Below are 18,022 nucleotides of genomic sequence, written 5' to 3'. Positions count from 1 at the left end.
GCAACAGCTGCATGACCAGTAATTATGAGAGTACCTTTGAAGATGAAAAGTATTCACCTGTGAGTGAATACTTTTTGGCTAGTTTCTAAGCTTATCTTGCCCCTTCTGCTAAGACTGCATACTTCGTTGGAGTGATGGGATATGCATTTGTTTGGTCAAATCATCATATTAAGATATGATACCGACGTTGTCAGTTTTCCTGCTGTTGTGTTTTATTTACTGTCATTAGGATATTGCATAAATAATATTTTGTTATTTTGCTGAGGTAATTATTCCTGAGAATTTCTTGTTATGGATTGTTCTCTACTGCATCTCAGTCATAGCATTGAGTTATATATGGCCACAGAAAGTGAGTTGGTCATTTATACTCAGCTGAGTACAAATTCCTGAAGGAAAAGGGTGAAGTAAGGATTCATAAGATGATAAATCACCACATTTCCCACTGTGACTGCTTACATTTCTAGTCCAATAACCATTTCTTAGGCTGTTCATTCCTGTGTTATTTATCTGCTGTATGCAGCAGTCTCATATACTCAAGACACCGTGCATCTGTTCAGACTCAGAAATCTGTATTGAAGTGCATAACTGAAGTACAAAAGAAAACATCTCACTTTTATTTTCTAGCACTAAAATAAGTACTGGCATTTTTCTTAGCGTCAGTTAAAGTCCAGTTAGAAGAGAAGGCAGAACAGAAAATAGCACTGATTTTTGTTAAGCTAGATTAGGACTTCAGTCTAGCCCCTCTGTTCCTAGCAGCAGCAAGTATCAGAAATTTCAAAGGACGTTTGCTCACAATTCCATTTCCAAAAGGAGAAACACACTTGTTCCAAAGCTGAGTGCAGCCAAGAAGGTATCATTTCTAATATTTATCACACTAGAAAAAATAGAATGCATTTAATATCATTTTTTATGATTAAAACTATTTGAAGAGTAAAACATTTATAGAGAAACATGCAGGCCACAAATTCAATGATTCCAGTGACTTTGCTTTTTTGGGTAATACAGGAAAAGCTGTATAGCAAAATAATCCATGCATGTAGATGTTTCAAGCACTACAGTTTTTTGAACCAAAGCTATGGAAAAAAAAAAAAAAAAAAAAAAAAAAGCATACAAAAAAAGTGCAATTTCATAACCTAAAATTGCTTCGGATAAAATATTTTAGTTTGGAGGAACAACAAAATAAAAATTATGACAACTGCTTTAGCTAGAACGTGTGAGCGTGGAGAGTTACTTCCTATAGGTTTGAGTGACTTAAATAGATATGAAAGTACTAGTTATCTGAAGGCAAGACAAGGATATGTATATAGGTATGTGTCAAGATAAGTCTGTGTCAATTGAGAAGTGCAGGAGAATTGTTCAGCACTGCAGAATAACTGAATAAAGTCTCCAACACTATAATAGCTTCTGGAATTTCCAGCAGTATAATTTGTGTCCTGTATTTGGGTGAAGGAGGAAGAAATATTTTGAAGTCAATTGAATGCATGTGCCAGGTGCTTGCATTAGCAGCTCTCAAGAATGAAATCTAAAGAACAGAGCGGCATTGCTGTCCTATATATTCTATCTCATTCTGAAGGTTATGCTTTCTTAAGAGGCAAGAGAATAATTTAGTCTCTATGTTCATTCAGCTCCTGGCTCAAAGCCCACAGGATCAGGGAGAGAAAATTCACCGATTCCAGTGAGCTCTGGTGTCAGCCTTCTGCCATTTGACCCAGCCCTGCAAACCATTCCTCTAGTGAATAGTTCTGAGTCAGATGTTCTAGGAGTGCACAATTTGACTTCTTTTTTGAGACCAGAAGTGAAATGAACTGCTGCATCTAGCTGTGGGCATGCATCCACTAGGAAGAACCCTAGCACATTTCACTTCTGACAAGTGAAAACTCAGGTTTGTCTTGTATGCTCTTAAATCTTGTCTGAAATTATTCCTTACTTTTCTTTCCAGTATAATGCTGCCCCTTCAACATGTTTACTCTCTAAATGCAAGGGACAGATATCGTTATCTTGCAAAAAACCTTGGAATGGCAAATGCAGCTACTCATACGAATCAGAGCACTAAATGCAGGACTATCCCCAGACAAACAATAGCACTGTTAAGAAATGAAACCTTGATATCGTTAATCATCAAGGAGACACAAAATTCTCCTGGTTGCACTTTAATCAGTTAATTTAATTTTGCCGTTTACTTCAGTGGAGCTTGTTTTTCGTTGGGAGCGTTTAATTCATTTATTTTTCTAATTTAAATCAAATGAGAAAAGCAGCACATGGACAATAATTCAGACTGGAAATATGTTTGTAAGCATTAAAATGGTACAGAAGGATTCCAACTGACTAAAGAATGCAGTGATTTACAAAAGAAAAATTAGCAAGAGTAAGTTTTCTCAGTGCCCTAAACACCACCCTAGATCTTTACTGGGTTTAATAATTAATGTTCGTAATATTTTCTTGTGGACAACACAGGGAAACCACATTATGGCTGAGATAGGAATGATCACTTTTCTGCATGGCCTCCTTTTCTGCAGCAATAAATGCACATAAGGCTCGGTTTAAGAATCTCACAGTATACTTAAATTTCTGATCAAGCTGATTTGAATTAAGTCCTCCATGCTAACCTTTTTAAACAGAGCTTTACAACAGACTATAAAACCGTTGTTTAAACAATACTTCCCATAATTGCCACCAATAAATGATACCTTTTTATTGCCGTTAGAACACTCTTGGTTACCAGTTTCCAGAGATCGCTGCAGTAATCTGTATGCAACTTTGTCTTATGTTGTTAATAATTGTATGGTTTTCTCTTTAGAATTCAGAAACTGGAAGAGCTTAAGAAAACATGCAAAATGCTGAGGATACACGTAAGTGAAATATTTAATGTCCATCATTCATAAAAGTTACATTGTTTACATAGGGTTCATTAGTATATAATAAAAATGTCATCTTAATGAAAGATTTTCTGGCAAGTTTTTATATGTTAATTTGTTTAACATACGCTTTGGCTATACAGCTAAATAGGAATATATTTTTAAAAAATCTTTCTGCAAATAGTTGCTTAACGCTTACAAAACCTCATTACTAATAATTGGTTATTGTCACACTCGCTTGTCGCCTCGTAAAAATCATCTGCCTTTTAGACTGGGAATCTCAGGAGCAACTATTTGTAATGTACTTGCTCATTGCATAGTGACCTTGTAAACAGCTCAGGGATCCACAAATTATATCCATGTATTCTAAAAGTCATTGAGAGTTTTACATACTGCTTATGTTTTCGGATATGGAAGAAGAATTCGGGGTTGTTTTACTGCTGATGCCGATGGGATTTAAAAAAAAAAAAAAAGTGTCAGTTTTATACAGCAGGTTAAAAAAATAAAAGGTAAACACCAAAAGAAATACTTTTCGCTGTGTAACAGTATTGCTACCGCATTCTTTTTGATTTTATATATATAACGTGTTGGAACTGCGCTCTACTGCTTTTTTTTTTCAAAAGAAAAGTTTAAATTAGCTGGAACAATTAGCTAAGTGTTTACATAAAGTTAACTATGTTTGCATCAAATAAAATGTTTATTAATGAAAGCTATTATACAAGAAACATCAAAGAGAAATTCATCATACAGAAATGTACACTATATGTGACAGATGGAAAAGTGCATGCAGATTTGTCTCATTAAAAAAAAAAAAGGATTCAGAAACAATAGTACTAAAGTTACTGGGTTTTGATTCCTATGATTTGGAATGAGTGAAAAGCTCTCTTTGAATTTACAAAAATCCATTCAACAGGTATGACTGGTACACACTAGCAAGCAAGTGGAATGAATGCACTCAGATTTTATTTTACAAGTACTTGTGCTTGACAAATGTGATATTTTTAAAGAAAAGTTTTCTTCGAATATGGGCTGGGTAGATTGCTGCCAGGTTGCTCTGGTTTTATACATAGTTTCTCTAAATTTGTTTTTAATACCACACAATTTGTTGAAGCCTCCAGTTCTGTTAATTAGACACCATAAAATAACATATGTTTTGTTAACATTCAGGAAATGACATCAAGTCTTTAATTTTTATTTTTTGGCTCAATAGATTTTTAAATGTATGATTATCATAACCTAATATTGTCTTTGTCTTCACTGCAGTGGATTTCCGATCAAACTTTTCCCCTTCTTTTAATACTTTAGGGAATTTTCAAACGTCGGGATGTTTGGCTGTAATGCCCCATGATTTGTTCTCCCTGAAAGAAATCATAGTGACAATTTATTAAACTACAGAGCAACCTGGCTTTTCGGGGTCTGCAATTCTAGCTTGTGTTCAATACACCTAGCATTAAATCTTGCTTCATTTCATCATATTATTTAGGTTATATTCGTCATGCAATTACTTTAGTTGCTAGCTTTCTGACTTTTTTAGAAGCCTATGCTGGGGTTTCCATATCAAATCAGTGGGGCATTACTTGGCATGTTCAAAAAAGGGGGTTAAGAGGCTAACATCTAAATCGCACCAGCAGTAGCACATACATTGAATAGGAAGAAATCAAAAACCTAAGAAGGGACCCTGTTTTAGAGTACTTAAAAGGCCGTGTTTGCATGTTTAATACCAATTGTTCGCAGGTACCGTAAAAGCAAAGAGACACTCCGGAACATGTAGGCTTTAAATTAAAAAATAATAATAATAAAAACTGATGGGAAATAATAACTCCTTAGATTCAAAATGGTTTATTCACACAAATTTAATAGGATATATCACAATTGTTTGGTCCATAAATATTTAGGGGAAATAGTTTCTATACAATGCATTTATCAATAAACAAAGAAACATGGACAATTTTGCTAGACCACTTACTGTACTATAAACACGAAGCTCAATATATAAGATTATTGGATTTATCAACTATATCTGAAAGAGTGCACAACTGCTTTCTATGACATGTTTGTCCCCTCTAACAGGATACACCATAAAAAGAGTTTCAGAAATAAGAGGTAAAACAGTACAAAACTAGTGAGGTGTCAAAAGGGCTTAAAACAGTTAATTTAACAAACAACACATATATCCTGATTTTTCACAAACTTACTCCCAAGGTATATCATAAGGCACATAGTAGAACTGAGTTTTAATTAGTCTACTTAATAAAGTAGATCTCTAGTACCATATATTGTTCTGTCAAAGAACAAAATTTATAAGTATCAATATTTTTACCTGTAAAAGTGTATTAATAAAGATCTCAGCCTTACCAAGGTTGTTTGGTCTGGTTAGTGGTAAATGCCCATAAGATAATAGAAATAGGAAAAGTCAAGATTTAATATCCGTAGAAGATGATAACCATACTTGCTAAATATATAATGGCAAACACACCTTTCTTCTATTACAGTGTTAACATCTCTTCCATCATCTTTTTTTTTTAAAAATAAGCTACTTTTCTGTGCTAATTTTCTAAAAACCCTGAGCAAAAATTACAATAATGCACTTTAATGTGGGCAGTGAACTGTCAATATGTAACCACACATTTATACAGCCAAAAAGGACACCTTTAAAATATATTAAATAGCCACTTTGACCACCAAAAAAGAGATTTGATGGTGTCTAAAAAGTGGGGTATATGTGCAAAGTTATTCTCAACAATCCACTAAAAGCAAGACATAGATCTTGACTGGTTTTTGTTCGGTTTTGTTTCTGAGACTCTCCACAATCTAATTGGTGTTCAACTACAATAAAAGGATACAAATGAACATTCACCACTGCCCAGACCATTCAGACTTTTAGCTTAAATAAAATAAAAAAAAAAAGAAAGTTTGCTATTGTAAACTAAGAAATGTATTGAGATCAGCATCCACAAGGCTTCTGAGTTTATCTGCTTCAAAATTATCCGCTGCCAATTCCCAATTTCGTAAGAATTTTTGCTAACATTTTTTTCCTTTTATACAAAGTTAAAAAAAGGTAAAGCGTATGTTAAAGATAGCAAGGAACTAAAGATTTTAAGTTTGTGTGTTAAACAAAGAGTCTGATACAATCCCAGAAAACAGCTACAGTAAATTCAAAATAGTAATGAATAAATCGTACTAAAATCATGTTCCTTAAACTTCTTAATAAATTATATTTTGCTTATTTCCATTTCCCTGAAAAACTGTGATTTATCAAAAGCTCCTTTAACAGTACACATGCTTGTGCATTGTTGGCAATCATTTCGGTGCTCGCTAAAGTAGCTGGACCACCCCTGTTTGCTTTAGTAGTACGGCACGGAGGCCGAGCAGCAAACTGTCCCCTTTTTTTTTTTAATTAATTCTTAACCTGTGCCATTTGACTGCAGAGCAGAAGGAAAAGCCCTCCCTGTGCAATATGTCAGATCAGAGGGACTCCCACCTCGAGCTGCTGCTCTGCTCTAACAATACCCTTACAGCAGCGAGCTCATTCCGCAAGGGCATTTCCCACCCTTGCCCTCCGTAACTCGCAGAGGTGAGCTCGGAGACCCACATCCTCGGCTGTGCTGGATGGGCCCCACTCCAGGCCCCCACCAGGTGCAGCCCTCGGTGTGGGCCGGGTGCAGGGCTGAAGGGCAGCTCTGGGCCCCGTGGGGCTCCCAGTGTGCCCGGGGGGTCGGCCATGGCCCTAACGCGTTACAAAGAAGCACTGGGACTTGCAGTCTGGCTACATCATCGATTTAATCCATGTTGTATTTATTTGTCTACATTTAAAAAATAAATCGTACAAAACTTTTAGATGTGTTATAAAAATAAAAGGAAATCTCGGGTTCTGGAAGTGAACATACAATCGTGAAAGCAGCATTCTTTTGTCTATGATTATACTGACTTTTAGCTGATTATCAGGGAGAGAAAAGAAACTTTTGGGCTTTGTAGTCGTAGTGGTATTCATGTTTTTTTCAAGATTGTGGAAATAAGTAACATACAATTTTAAGAGGCACTTATTAGAATGACTCAGAACTTCTCTTCGTTTGTCTGATGAATTAAAAAAATTTGAGTACAATTTATCAACAATAAATGTTCGTTTATTATAGCAACATATTACTTCAAACTCATTTGCCAAGTGGCTGCAGATGCTACACATCAAGCTGTTTATTTTCCCAAATATTTTGTGGGTTTGTTATTTTGTTTAAAAAAAAAAAAAAAAGGCTTGAAAATAATCAAAATAATAATAATAATAATTATTATAATAATAAAGAAGAAGAGTAAGAGTAAAAAAAAAAAAAAAAAAAAAAAAAACGGCAATGTTAGAAAAGGTTCGTTAAGGTAGTTTGTGAGGGGCTCCCGGGTTCGTGGCTGTCCAAGTTAGAGGTCACTGATGTCACTACAGTGATAGTGGGATTGGTCAGGTCTGTTAAAGTGGTCGCAGTGCCGGGTGGAGTGAGAGCGCCGCTGTCTGCGGAGGGCGGTGCCGGAAGTGAGGTGCCGTCCGCTTTATCGACACCCCCATTCTCCTGCCGCAAAAGGTTCCTTCTGAATTTGGCTCTTGCGTTTTGAAACCAAACCTGCAAACCAATCCCAATGGATTTCTTTACCGATGCTTGTTTGTTTGTTTGATTGTTTGTATGTCTTTGTTCTTGCTTTTACGCCATCTTTTTGATGTTTGATTTGCGTGGCAAGTTGCCCACATCACTCTACAGCCTGGCTTGCTACTGGTGGTACTGGCTCACAGGCAGGCCCTGCACAAGGCCCGGGGCCCAGTGCCAAGTCCTGGGAAATCTGCTCGCTCACTCGCCTGACAGAGGCAACGTTTTGCATGGCCACTGGTGTTCATTTCGCCTGGGGAGTTTTAGGGTCGAGACTCAAAGATGAAGGCAAAGGGTGAACGAGCAGATTTTGGCTAAGGCTTAAAGTTTATCTTAATCATTTTAAAAGACTGACAAGGAAGGAGGGGAAATTACACTGTCCCTGTCATGCAGCTTGTTGATATCGGTTACCTAGTCCTTCTCTTTGGCAGGGTTCACTGAAAGTGTTTTAGGTGATTTGGAATACAGACAAGCAATCACTGCTAATAGATTCTCTTTGTCCCTAGATTAGTGCCCTTCTCTGCACACAGCTTACAACACATACCTCACTTTAACTTCTCTGAGCTAGCACACACCATTATGCAGATTTTGTTAATGTCATTTGCTGAGCTCTTTCACAGGGAAGTAACTTTGCTATGGAGGCCCTTGGTAGTAAAAGGGAACAGGCTGATCCTGGAAGATCGTACTGGTCAAAGCTTGCCTCCTGTATATTGAGGATCTGCTCACTGAGGGGCCACGTTAACTGCCTCTCAAGAGCCCAAGGGCTTCACCCAGTATGTGTAAAATGAGTAGATTTGCTACCTCTGTCCTTAATAAGGTCAGCACATAGAGACTACAGATCCCAGGATGTCCCCCAGGTCATAGACTCTGGAGACAATTTCCTCATCTTGAGGATGCAACTACTTATAAATCACATTTCAGTATTTGGCTGCCTTCAGGTATACATTTGGCACTCCCGTCATGTAATACCACACCCCTCTGCACACCCACTAGGGACACACTAGCAAAAGTATTTATATATTGCTCTTGTTACACATATGGGAAATGCTATCGACTGGCAGCAGTAGGGGAAAATTCTGTCAAGCCTGCGATGGTGGCTTCTTACCTGCAAAACTCTCTTGGTCAGGCCTGTTTTCTGGGCAAGCTGCTTGAGGTCCTTGGCATCTGGGTTGTGGTTGATAGCAAAATAGGACTTCATGGTACGAAGCTGGTGGTGTTTGAAGGAGGTGCGCATGCGCTTTGTCTTCTGGGATGGGGGATAAGGCTGCTGGTCTCTGTCCATGTGATCTGCCTCGTTCTCATTACAACCTGTTCGATAAATCAAGCAGCGAGTTAGTGGCTGTGCCGCGTGGATGATAAAGGAATCGAGGCAACAATCATGGCTAAGGTACTATTTGGAGGTTAGGAAGCAAGCTAGAGAGCAAGAAAGAAAAGAAGTGCTAACATGGTGCAAGACTAAGTATAGATGTGATAATTAGATGAGACAAAAAAGAACTAGAAGATGACCTTTTCTTATACTTAAAACATGCTATGTCCCCTAGGCCTTTACCTACTAAGGGCAGGCATGGAAAGTTATCTCTTCTTTGGCATTTATTTTCAAACAAGTCTTTTCCCTGTGGTGATGGTTTTGCTTTGGGCATCCAAAGAGTCATTTGAAATCTCATTCAGATTTTGAAATCTCACTCATTGAAACACTCTTAGCTTGAGAGAAGAATAAAGGTCAAGCCAGCATTCTGAATGTTCCTAAGCCTTCCTCCGAATCACAAGTACCTTTAAAAAAGATGTACAGCAGGAAAGTTTGTTATGACAGTTGATCAGGAAAGCAGAAAATCTGGACTTCTTTGCTGATAAAATAAATGGTTTTGGACTCTGCCTGAGATTTTAAGTGAACTTCTTGGAAACTTTTCCTCTGTAAAGCATCTCTAGAAGGTAGTTGGTCAAGGCTTGATTCAGGCCCTCCATCTCAGTCCCACCCAGCAGCAGCTCTTAGCTGGTACTGATTAACGAGATTCCTCCAAGCAACCAAGTAAATAGTGGCTCCAAAATTTAAAAGACTTTCCCCAATTTCTCTGATTCCAGATTTCTAAAGCATCTGTGAAAGATTATTTTGTTCCAGATTACACTTCTCTGGATGTGATTTTGTACCCTAGAGTGGCAGCTGTTCATGGACTTGTAGCATCACCACTTAGCACTGGGGAAAGACACGACAATACTGGAAAAAAAACAGAAGAAGAAGAAGAAGAAGAAGAAAAAAAAAAACACCTGTTTTTTTTCTCTTTGGCTTAAAAACAATTGGATTACTTTCAGGATAGCACTTTGTAATGATAGCTCACTTAAACAGGAGAAGATTGAACACATAATCATAGCAAGGAGTACTAATGACTGAACTGAATTGAAAAGAAGTTAGAATGTGTGTAAACTAGACCAAGATTCATTACTTGATCATTTGAATTTTTGAACAGCTCTTGGCTCTCAGATAGTGGATTATTTACTAGGGCAAGCTGATCCCAATTTCTCAAAAAAGAGAGGAGAGAAAGACGGAGAAGACAATAGAGAGAGGCTGATGTTGACAGAGCTAAAAACAGGCAAAACAACTTGAAACCAAGAGAAAATAGAAAGCTTCTTGAAGGTGTTTTCTCTTTTGAATTATATGACAAATCAACATGAACAGACACTGTTAAGACAACGCTTTGACAGAAAATCAGGTGAATATTTAATTATAGTTAGATTTGCTTCTAGTCTTCGTGAGAAGTCTATCTGCACTTTCAAACAAAGCAAACTGACAATTCAGAAAGCACCAGGAGTCGAAATTTACCTTAAAAACAATTTCAGGATAGATTGGGATTTACATTTACTCCTTGTTTTCACATGTAGTCACACTGCCTTCAGTCAAATTGTGTGGGCAGTAACTCATCAGCTGCCATAAAGCAGATCACCAGATTCAGACCTCAGGTTTTCCATCCGAAATTTGTAAGCTGTTTGTGTGTTTCCTTTTCCTGGATCATTCAGGGGTATGGCAGCAAAGCAAACTTCCTCACACTCCTCTGTCCTGCTTGCTGCTTTTTTTTTTTTTTTTTTTTTTTTTCTCTTTTCATCTGTGATCTACTTTGTTTGGACTTTCATTTTCAAGAGAAAGTAAGAACGGAGCTGGGAGCATTCTCAGACAACCCCTGTTCATGCAGTGATCAGATCCATCTCCCTTTTACACAGGTGAAACAGCACTGTGTGGCTTTGCCACATCATCCTGCAGAACTTCATACCGTTGCCTGGAGAACCAGGAGAAAGCAGAAAATTGGGCAAGATATTGTTGCTTATTTCATTGCAATGGGATCAGGGAGTTGCTAATTTAATTTTGCTTTGGAAAGAGCTAGAACTCTTTGCTTTCTACTGCCAAGAATTTTTCAAGTGAACTCTTCTTAGTTTTTCACACACACGTATTTATTATGAAGTAAAGTAAGCAGCTCTTGGAGCAACAGCTGTGTAAAATATTTTCCTAGGTAAATCTTCTTCACCCTCTCATTTCTATATCCTGTGAGCTGTAAGTCAACACAGTTGCCTCAAAATATATATCAATTCTATGATATAAGAGGTAATATAGAGAAAGCTTTGAATGTTTTAAGTAGTTTTGAATAGTTTCTTCCATTTTTTCACATTAATTGCAGACAGTTCACAAGCGCGAATGGCTTTAGCTCACAACATTTTGAGTTATTTATTGTTGTTTCCACTTTACAGCTGAGAAGCAGAAATCAAACTGCTAAACAACATGCAAAATAGAAAAGCTGTTATAGGTGCGGCAGCAGAAGCCCATTTCCCACCCTGGCCCCATGCTTGGCTCCTCCACAACAAAACTCATGCGCAGATCTGAGCCTGATCATGGGGGCTGTTTTTGACTATGCGGATTTTTGCGCACAGCTCTGTGGGGCTGTTGGCCTAATCAGGGTCAGCTGCACCGGTTGGCTTTAGAAGTCTGATTTGTTTCTGTAACGGCCTGCCATCCCAATGCAGCCAGCTTCGTCAGGCCTCGCTTTACCTGGGGAGGGAAGTGCCCTGTTCCCAAGAAGCAGGGAGCTGTAGGAGCACACTCGGCATGAGCAGAGTCTGCTGGCGTGGAGCACACGGTCCAGGACAGACATGTGCTGGGGGCTGTGCGGGCATGCAGCAGGCTGCTATCCCTGGGAGATGGGATGTGGAAGGGAGGATGCCAGAGTGCAGGGCAAAGGATGGGAAACGCGTGTAGGAAGTGGCTGCCAATTATTGAGAAACTTTATCTTCTCTTTCAAGAAATAGTTCCATCCACTGCAACTCATTTCATAACTGTCAGAGGCTTGTTTTCCTCCCCTTGGATCTGCAGCACGGCAGGTCAATGGGCTGGACTCGTTTGCACCAGATGCATGCTTTGGCTGCAGGCTGTATTTTCTGATGACCATGTGTAAGCACTGGACACTGCTAGATAATGCTTAAAGCAAAAAATACAGCCCAACCAGATCAAATTCCTCAGCCATCTACATGAACCGTAAGACATCAAATTAGAGCGGTCTTCTTTGTTTGTTTGTTCAAAATTAGGTGAGACCTCAATGAAATGGGCTATATTTTTATAGTGGGCAGTGGGTTTTAATCTCATTTTGCAGTCAGTGAATCTTCCAACCCTTGTGGTTGTAACGAAGGAGACTTTCAGGACTCGCACCCAAAAACTGTGACCGCGTTCACAAGTAACGTCTCTGTTGAGTACGTCAGGGGTGTCTTATCATACCCACAACATTTCTGATCCTAATTCTAATGATAACTTATCCGTAGAAATAATTCTGTTTGGGGACCTGGGGAATTCGGGTGGCCAAGTGAGAATTCGAGAGAGCGGGCAGATGGGGACTCACCCCCCCCCCACACCAGGGGCCGGCACTGAATGAACCGGGGCTGTGCCACAGGTTCGCTTTTCTTTAGCAGCTTTCAGGACTGATTGGAAACCGCTCCGCAGCCAGGGATTCCAATGTCATCTTCAATTAACAAGGAACAATTAGCGCAGTGATTACCCCAGCTCCAAGGTCTACGCATCAGAGGAGATGAAATAGCCTCGCACAGCCACCCCGTTCCCAGCCGCGGCCCGTCTCACAGCAGCCCCAGAGGACGTGCCGGGGAGGGCTGCAGTCTGTGCGGGGGGAGCCGTGGGCTGCTCACGGATCTCCGAGCAGCGGCCCGAACTGGGGCGGAGGGAGGGGGCTGAAACCGGCGCGGAGCTTCCCTGGCCGCATCGCCTGGGGCAGCCGCTGCCTGCTCCCTGCCCGCTGTCCCTTCCGGAGGCTGCTCTTCCTCCCCAAGATTTTGGGGAGGCGGGGGCTTTCTGTTCGGGTTTGTCCTCTCTACTTTCGGCTTCCGTCTAACGAAACTCCTCTTAAAGCGCCTGATAGCGCGTAAATCTCCCTTCCCTCCAGCCCCTAGCACGGGGTGCTCGGGCACGGCGTGGGTACTGAAGTGGCGGAAAGAGAGGAAATTTAATGGAGTCCAACACTCGTTTCTTTTCTACCGTTAAGAGAGCAGAAACCGTTCCTGTTAATTACATTTGTTAAGGCTTCGTTATGGGGAACAACATTTATTCGTTGGCCTCTTGTGCAGTTTGATTGTTTATGTGCCAGTAAACCGGGATTGTTTCGCCTGGAGAGTTCAGTGCTATGAATCGGAGACCTGCTCTGACTGCCTGCACATCGTGCTGGCCACGTTCTAGCCTTCTTTTGCTCTACATTTTTTTTTTTTTTTTTTCTCTGATCCTTTTGGACTCTTATACTTTGAAATCTAAATGATGAAGTGTTTTCGTTAATGAAACACAAATAATGGCAACGGTATCTCCCAGGTTTCTATAGAGAAAGGTGTGGTGTTTCTCTGCTTTTTCTGCTGTTTTTGTCTTTACCCTGGTAAGCGGCTAAGTTTGAGTGTTTGACATTAATGGGCACAGACAGCCTTTGAGGAGGGCTGCTGTTAGCTTTCCTACAAAACTCCAACCCTCAGAGAGCCGTTGGTTTGATTTGCTAATAGTTACGCGAGCCGGGGCCCGGCTGAGCTCCCCACACACCACCCGGCACAGGGGAAGCCCGAGAGCGTTCCGAGCCGAGGACGGGTTGGGGGGTAGGGTGGGGAAGCCGGGTGAGCTGCCCACCTGAGTTGTAGTTGACGATGTCCACTCCCAGGGCAGGGCTCTTTCGTTTCCTGGGCCTCCCCTTCTGCACGGTGCCCGTGCCGTTGAAGTAGGGCAGGGCCAGCCCTCCACTCTTGGCTGCCAACTCGGTGTAGCTCAGCTGAGGGGGGTATTCTCCTTGCAAAAGGGACTCGAAGTGGGCCCTGCAGTAAACCAGGTTGTCCTTCATGCCAAAGTGATCGCCCGTGGTCAGAGTCTTGTTACAGGTGGTGCAGGTGAAGCAGCTCAAGTGATAAACCGACTCCCTGGCTCTCATGACCATTTCAGAGGCTGAGATCCCAAGGTGGCAGCGGGCACATCTCTGCACGGAGAACCTTCTGAGGGAAACGAACGGTGGGCATCAACTAGAAAGGTCAAGGAAGACCTCGCCACGGCGCTGTCCGCCTCGCTCCTGCCGCGGGAGGTCGGCAAGGAGCCCGGGGCCGCGCACGTCCCTCCCCGCCCCGGGACGGCTCCCGCAGTCCCCGCAGACACCCGGCACCGCTGCCGTCGGGCAAACGCCTCGAGTTTTCCGCCCGGATGACCTGTTCGCTTAGATCTTGCGGCGAGCAAAAGCTCCCCGCCGCCAGAGCGCGGAGAGAAACGCGGGAGGGGAGAAAACGAAGCGGCCCCATCCTTTCGGTCGTTTAGAGACCAGAAAGGCCGCGGAGGAGTGGAGGCTCCCTGGGGGAGCCCAAACGTTCGAGCGAACGGCCCCCGCTCAGCCCCAGCCGCCGTCTCCTCGGGGTTGGGCGAGGGGCACGGCTCCGCACGGTGCGGGCCTCGCCGCTGTCCGCCGCCCTTCGGCCGCTCCGCGCCGGGGATGCGGAGCGCGGCGGTCGGAGGGAAAGTTTCCGCTGGGCCGCAGGCTGCGTTCCTGCGCTTACCCGGAGCGGCGGGAGCCCGAGGCTCGGCTCTTTAGTCCCTTCCCGTGCCGCCACGTGCTCGGCTCCCCCGGCCGCCCGCCCGGTGGGTAAACGTGCGAGACTTTTGTGAGGGGACGCGTGGGGGGGTAGCTGGCCGCAAAAAAGCTACTTCGCGAGCTTCCCGTGGGGAAGAAAAGAGCGGTTCGGTTCGTAATGCCTGGGGAGGGGACGTGATTTTGAACCCGTGAGAACTGATTGCTGTACCTGTAGTAATCCTCCTTGCAGTAAATACTGCCGTCCTTGGCAAAGCAGGTGAGTTCTGACTCCAAAGCCAGTTTACATTCACAGCACTTAAGACACCTGAGGTGCCATTGTTTGTCAACAGCCAGCAGGTAATATCTGTCTGAGATCTTCCCTCCACACCCGGCGCACAAAGCAGGCTTCTCGGGGCTCATGGGGGGCATGTTCTGCAAAACAACAGCGCGGGGATCAGACACGGAGCGGGGCGGCCTTGGGGCTGCACAAAGGGACCCTCTCGGGCCCGGGCCACCAAGTTCAGCTCATCAGGGTTCAGCTTTCGCGTTTGTCTCGTCACACCGCTCCTAACCAGCTCGTGTCTTTGCAGTATGTGAAAGCTGCTGATTAGGCCGCAGCGAGGGGAGAAAAGCAGATTCTTAGGGTTTCTGAAGTTTAAGTCAGTAGTTTCCCCATCGCTTTCACATTCTGATATTAGAATGCTCCCGAAGAATGGCGTTTTCAAGTAGAGAAACACCGTTTTGCCACACTAGAAGTTTATGGCAGAGGGTGCATGCTTGAATCAATTTTCTGGTAAATTTTCTCCATGCTTAGAACAGCCTAACCCCGTGCTAGGCAAAACCAAACACTTTAAAGCAGAAATCAAAGAAAGGTGACAGGTGGCGATGCGAGGGGCAGTGGTGGAGGACGCTCAGCGCCCCGCCGGGCAGGGACGCGGCCCGGGCTCAGCCCCACCGCGCGTCTCTCGGCCCGAAGCGGTGCGGGTTCCCGGGCAGCTCCGGGAGCGCCGCTCGGGACAAAGGCGGGTAGAGGAACCGCGGCAACAAAAGCTCGGCCGGGAGGCTCCGAGAGGCGCCTGCTGAGAAACGGACGGGAAAAAAACGCCCCGAACTTCTTGTTCGAAAGTCGCAACCGTTTTAAAGTTGCGGCTCCGCGTTCATTTTTAAAATCTGAAGTCGTTTTCCTCGCCCCCTTTTACAGCAATTGAAAAAGTGAGTGGAATTTACATTGCAAATTCTCGCTGAACAAAGCGGGAGCTATTTAAGAGAGAGAAGACCCCGCGGCTGAAGCGGCAAGGCGGGCTGCAGGCCGCTACTCTGTGCGCTGTTCCTCGTGCGCGGAGGGCGGAAGCCCCACAAAGTTGGGAAGAAAGGGATCCCGTTCTCCATCTGCCGTGACATTAATGAAAACCTCGGACCCGGCACTAGAAAGGGGAGATGCTACTAAACGGAATAACCGGCCGGCGCTGCGTTCGGAAAGAGCAGCACCTCCGTACCGGTCCCGCACTCGAGACCAAAAATGGTTACGAGCAACGAGCGGCCGCGGGTTGCGGGTCCGTCCGAAGGTGCCGGGGGGCACGGAGTGCGAGCAGCCTCGCAGCCCGCCTGCAAGCCCCTCTCCCACGGGCACGGCGGCCGGACAGGGCTGCTGCTGCAGCGGCTTTACAAACGTCCCTGCTGCGATTTCACGCATTGCCCCTTACTCCAGAAAGCACACGCGGCAGCAGTTGTGAAACAAACGACTAACGGAGCCCGGCACACGCAGCGCCCTGCGCTGCAGCAACAGTGTCGGGGCTGCACAAGCGGGACAGGGGCAGGGCAGGACGGGGGCAGGCAAGCTCCCTTCCCCGAGGCCGAACTGCCCCGTGCGGGCCCACGCTCGCAGGGATCCCCCCTCCGGGAGGGCCGGCTGCTTTCTTACCGTTTCTCGGCCGTTCATCTGTCCCCCTTTAGCCAGGCGGGACTCGGTCTTGGATCGCCTCTCCATCTCCTCCATGATTCCTTGGATGTGGCCTCCGGAGATCCCGTGGAAAAGCATGGCTGGGGGACGGAAAGGACAAGTATTTTCTTCTGCTCTGCACCCCACTATTTCCATATACAGACCCCAGAGTCTTTAGATCATCCAAAATGTTTACACCGAGGCGCACGGCACAGGGAAGGAGGTTGCAATAGGAGCTTCTCTTTGCTCAAGCACCGAGGGCTTCCTGAAGGTGTGCGGAAAACAAACAAGGGGAAGAAAACGTAATAATAATTAGTTTGAAAAATCAAAGAAGAAAAACGAGCTAAAGGATCTGTTACTGTTCTGGAGAGCCGGGGCTCCTGACCGGAGAGACTCGGACCTGGGGCGGCAGAACCGGTCGGGAGAGGATATAGTTTTGAATACAAAGAAAGCAAAAAGAAGTGCTATTTTCAAGCAGTCCCTGGTTGCTTTAAAGTTCCCAGTGCCTGTAGGTTGGATTTGGGACTGCTGCCTTCCGGAGCTCTGTCCAATTTGTTAAGAGACTAAAGCCAGCCCATTTTTGATAATTTAGTAGGAGGAGTTCTCTCCCTTGAGCCGCCACTGATTTTTATTCAGACAACAAAGACCTGTCATACTCCTCTCAACCCCTAGTGATGGGCAAGCAGCGACAAACATCGCAGCCGGGCCTGTGGGTGGGGTGGGCTTTATTACCTCCCCCAAACGTCGAGTCCCGCGAGGCGGCGGCGGGGCCGGGCTCCCCGGGGCCACTCCGTACAGCGGGGACTCCGCGCCCGGGATCGGGGCTCCGAGAGCGGCGGAAGCCGGCGGCTCCGCTCGGGTCCCGCACGGTCCTCGGGCACAGCCCGCCCCGCCGCCTCCGGGAGGCCCCCCGCCCTCAGCCGAAACGGGACCTCGCCTCCCCCCGTCCCTCGCCACTCCGGCTGCCAGCGGTCATCGCGCGCAGGGGTCCGGGCGGCGCATTCCTTCCTGGCTAATCTCTCTCCTGCTCTCCCTCCCCTCCACTCCCCTTTTCCTACTTACTTTTCACACTGCTCTTCCTCGCCTTTCCCTGGAACAGCTGCCGGCTGTTTCCTGACACCTCGATCCCTACCGAAGGATCTTCCTGGCGGCAGCTCCGCGCTCCGCGCTCCCTGGGGGACGCTCTACAACCGAGCCCCAGCGCGGCCGCTGCAAGGAGTGCCCCAACCCCCACTTCCTCTGCAAAGCATCCCAGAGCCATCCTCGGGGGCTCCTCGAGTCACCTCTTCCCTGTAACCCAAGATCCAGGAGGCCGGTTTCCTCCCTTCTCTTTCTCCCTAAGTAGCTAAAATTAATGTTATTTGCAGATTGAATGTTGCTACATTCGTCCGAGTGCCAGAATACAGCTCATAAAACACAATTTCACACAAAGATGAAGTCAATCAAGTGAAATAAGCCGGGATTTTTTTTCTCTGTTGGCACACTAGACCCCGGACAGCAGGGCTGCTATTTACTGTAAGTAATGTAATTAGCCCTTTT

At 44.6% G+C, this 18,022-nt stretch overlaps 1 protein-coding gene across 4 annotated transcripts; it reads right to left on the bottom strand.

Moving 5' to 3' along the window:
• Positions 1–3,835: 3,835 nt before the first annotated feature.
• Positions 3,836–16,911, bottom strand: LHX9 (LIM homeobox 9). 4 transcript variants are annotated; one of them, XM_042873878.1, is made up of 7 exons: positions 16,843–16,911; positions 16,466–16,584; positions 14,774–14,976; positions 13,626–13,981; positions 9,666–9,671; positions 8,586–8,788; positions 7,200–7,459 (listed from the first exon to the last, which is right to left on the bottom strand). In XM_042873878.1, the coding sequence occupies exons 2-7, from the start codon at positions 16,580–16,582 to the stop codon at positions 7,202–7,204; spliced, it is 1,143 nt and encodes a 380-aa protein (XP_042729812.1). In that variant the 5' UTR covers positions 16,583–16,584; positions 16,843–16,911; the 3' UTR covers positions 7,200–7,201. The 4 variants fall into 4 exon arrangements, with proteins under 4 accessions (XP_042729813.1, XP_042729812.1, XP_042729811.1 ...); XM_042873877.1 differs by lacking the exon at positions 16,843–16,911 and having other exon boundaries at positions 16,466–16,639; XM_042873879.1 differs by lacking the exons at positions 7,200–7,459; positions 9,666–9,671; positions 16,843–16,911 and adding an exon at positions 3,836–4,213 and having other exon boundaries at positions 16,466–16,639.
• Between the last annotated feature and the right edge of the window lie 1,111 nt (positions 16,912–18,022).

Source organism: Lagopus leucura, unplaced genomic scaffold (genome assembly GCF_019238085.1).
Source record: "Lagopus leucura isolate 7727_CA_CO unplaced genomic scaffold, USGS_WTPT01 Super-Scaffold_100009, whole genome shotgun sequence".
Lineage (NCBI taxonomy): Eukaryota > Metazoa > Chordata > Aves > Galliformes > Phasianidae > Lagopus > Lagopus leucura.
The sequence above is the reverse complement of the archived record's forward strand: the minus strand, read 5'-3'. Positions and strand labels throughout refer to the sequence as shown.

Bases quoted from the DNA above. Each gene is read 5' to 3' on its own strand.
- LHX9 (XM_042873877.1), bottom strand. From the start codon at position 16,639: ATGGAAATAGTGGGGTGCAGAGCAGAAGAAAATACTTGTCCTTTCCGT. The intron at 14,977-16,465 runs GTAAGAAAGCAG...GTTGTTTTGCAG, and splicing joins AGATGAACGGCCGAGAAACG to AACATGCCCCCCATGAGCCC. The intron at 13,982-14,773 runs GTACAGCAATCA...CGTTTCCCTCAG, and splicing joins TGCAAGGAGGATTACTACAG to AAGGTTCTCCGTGCAGAGAT.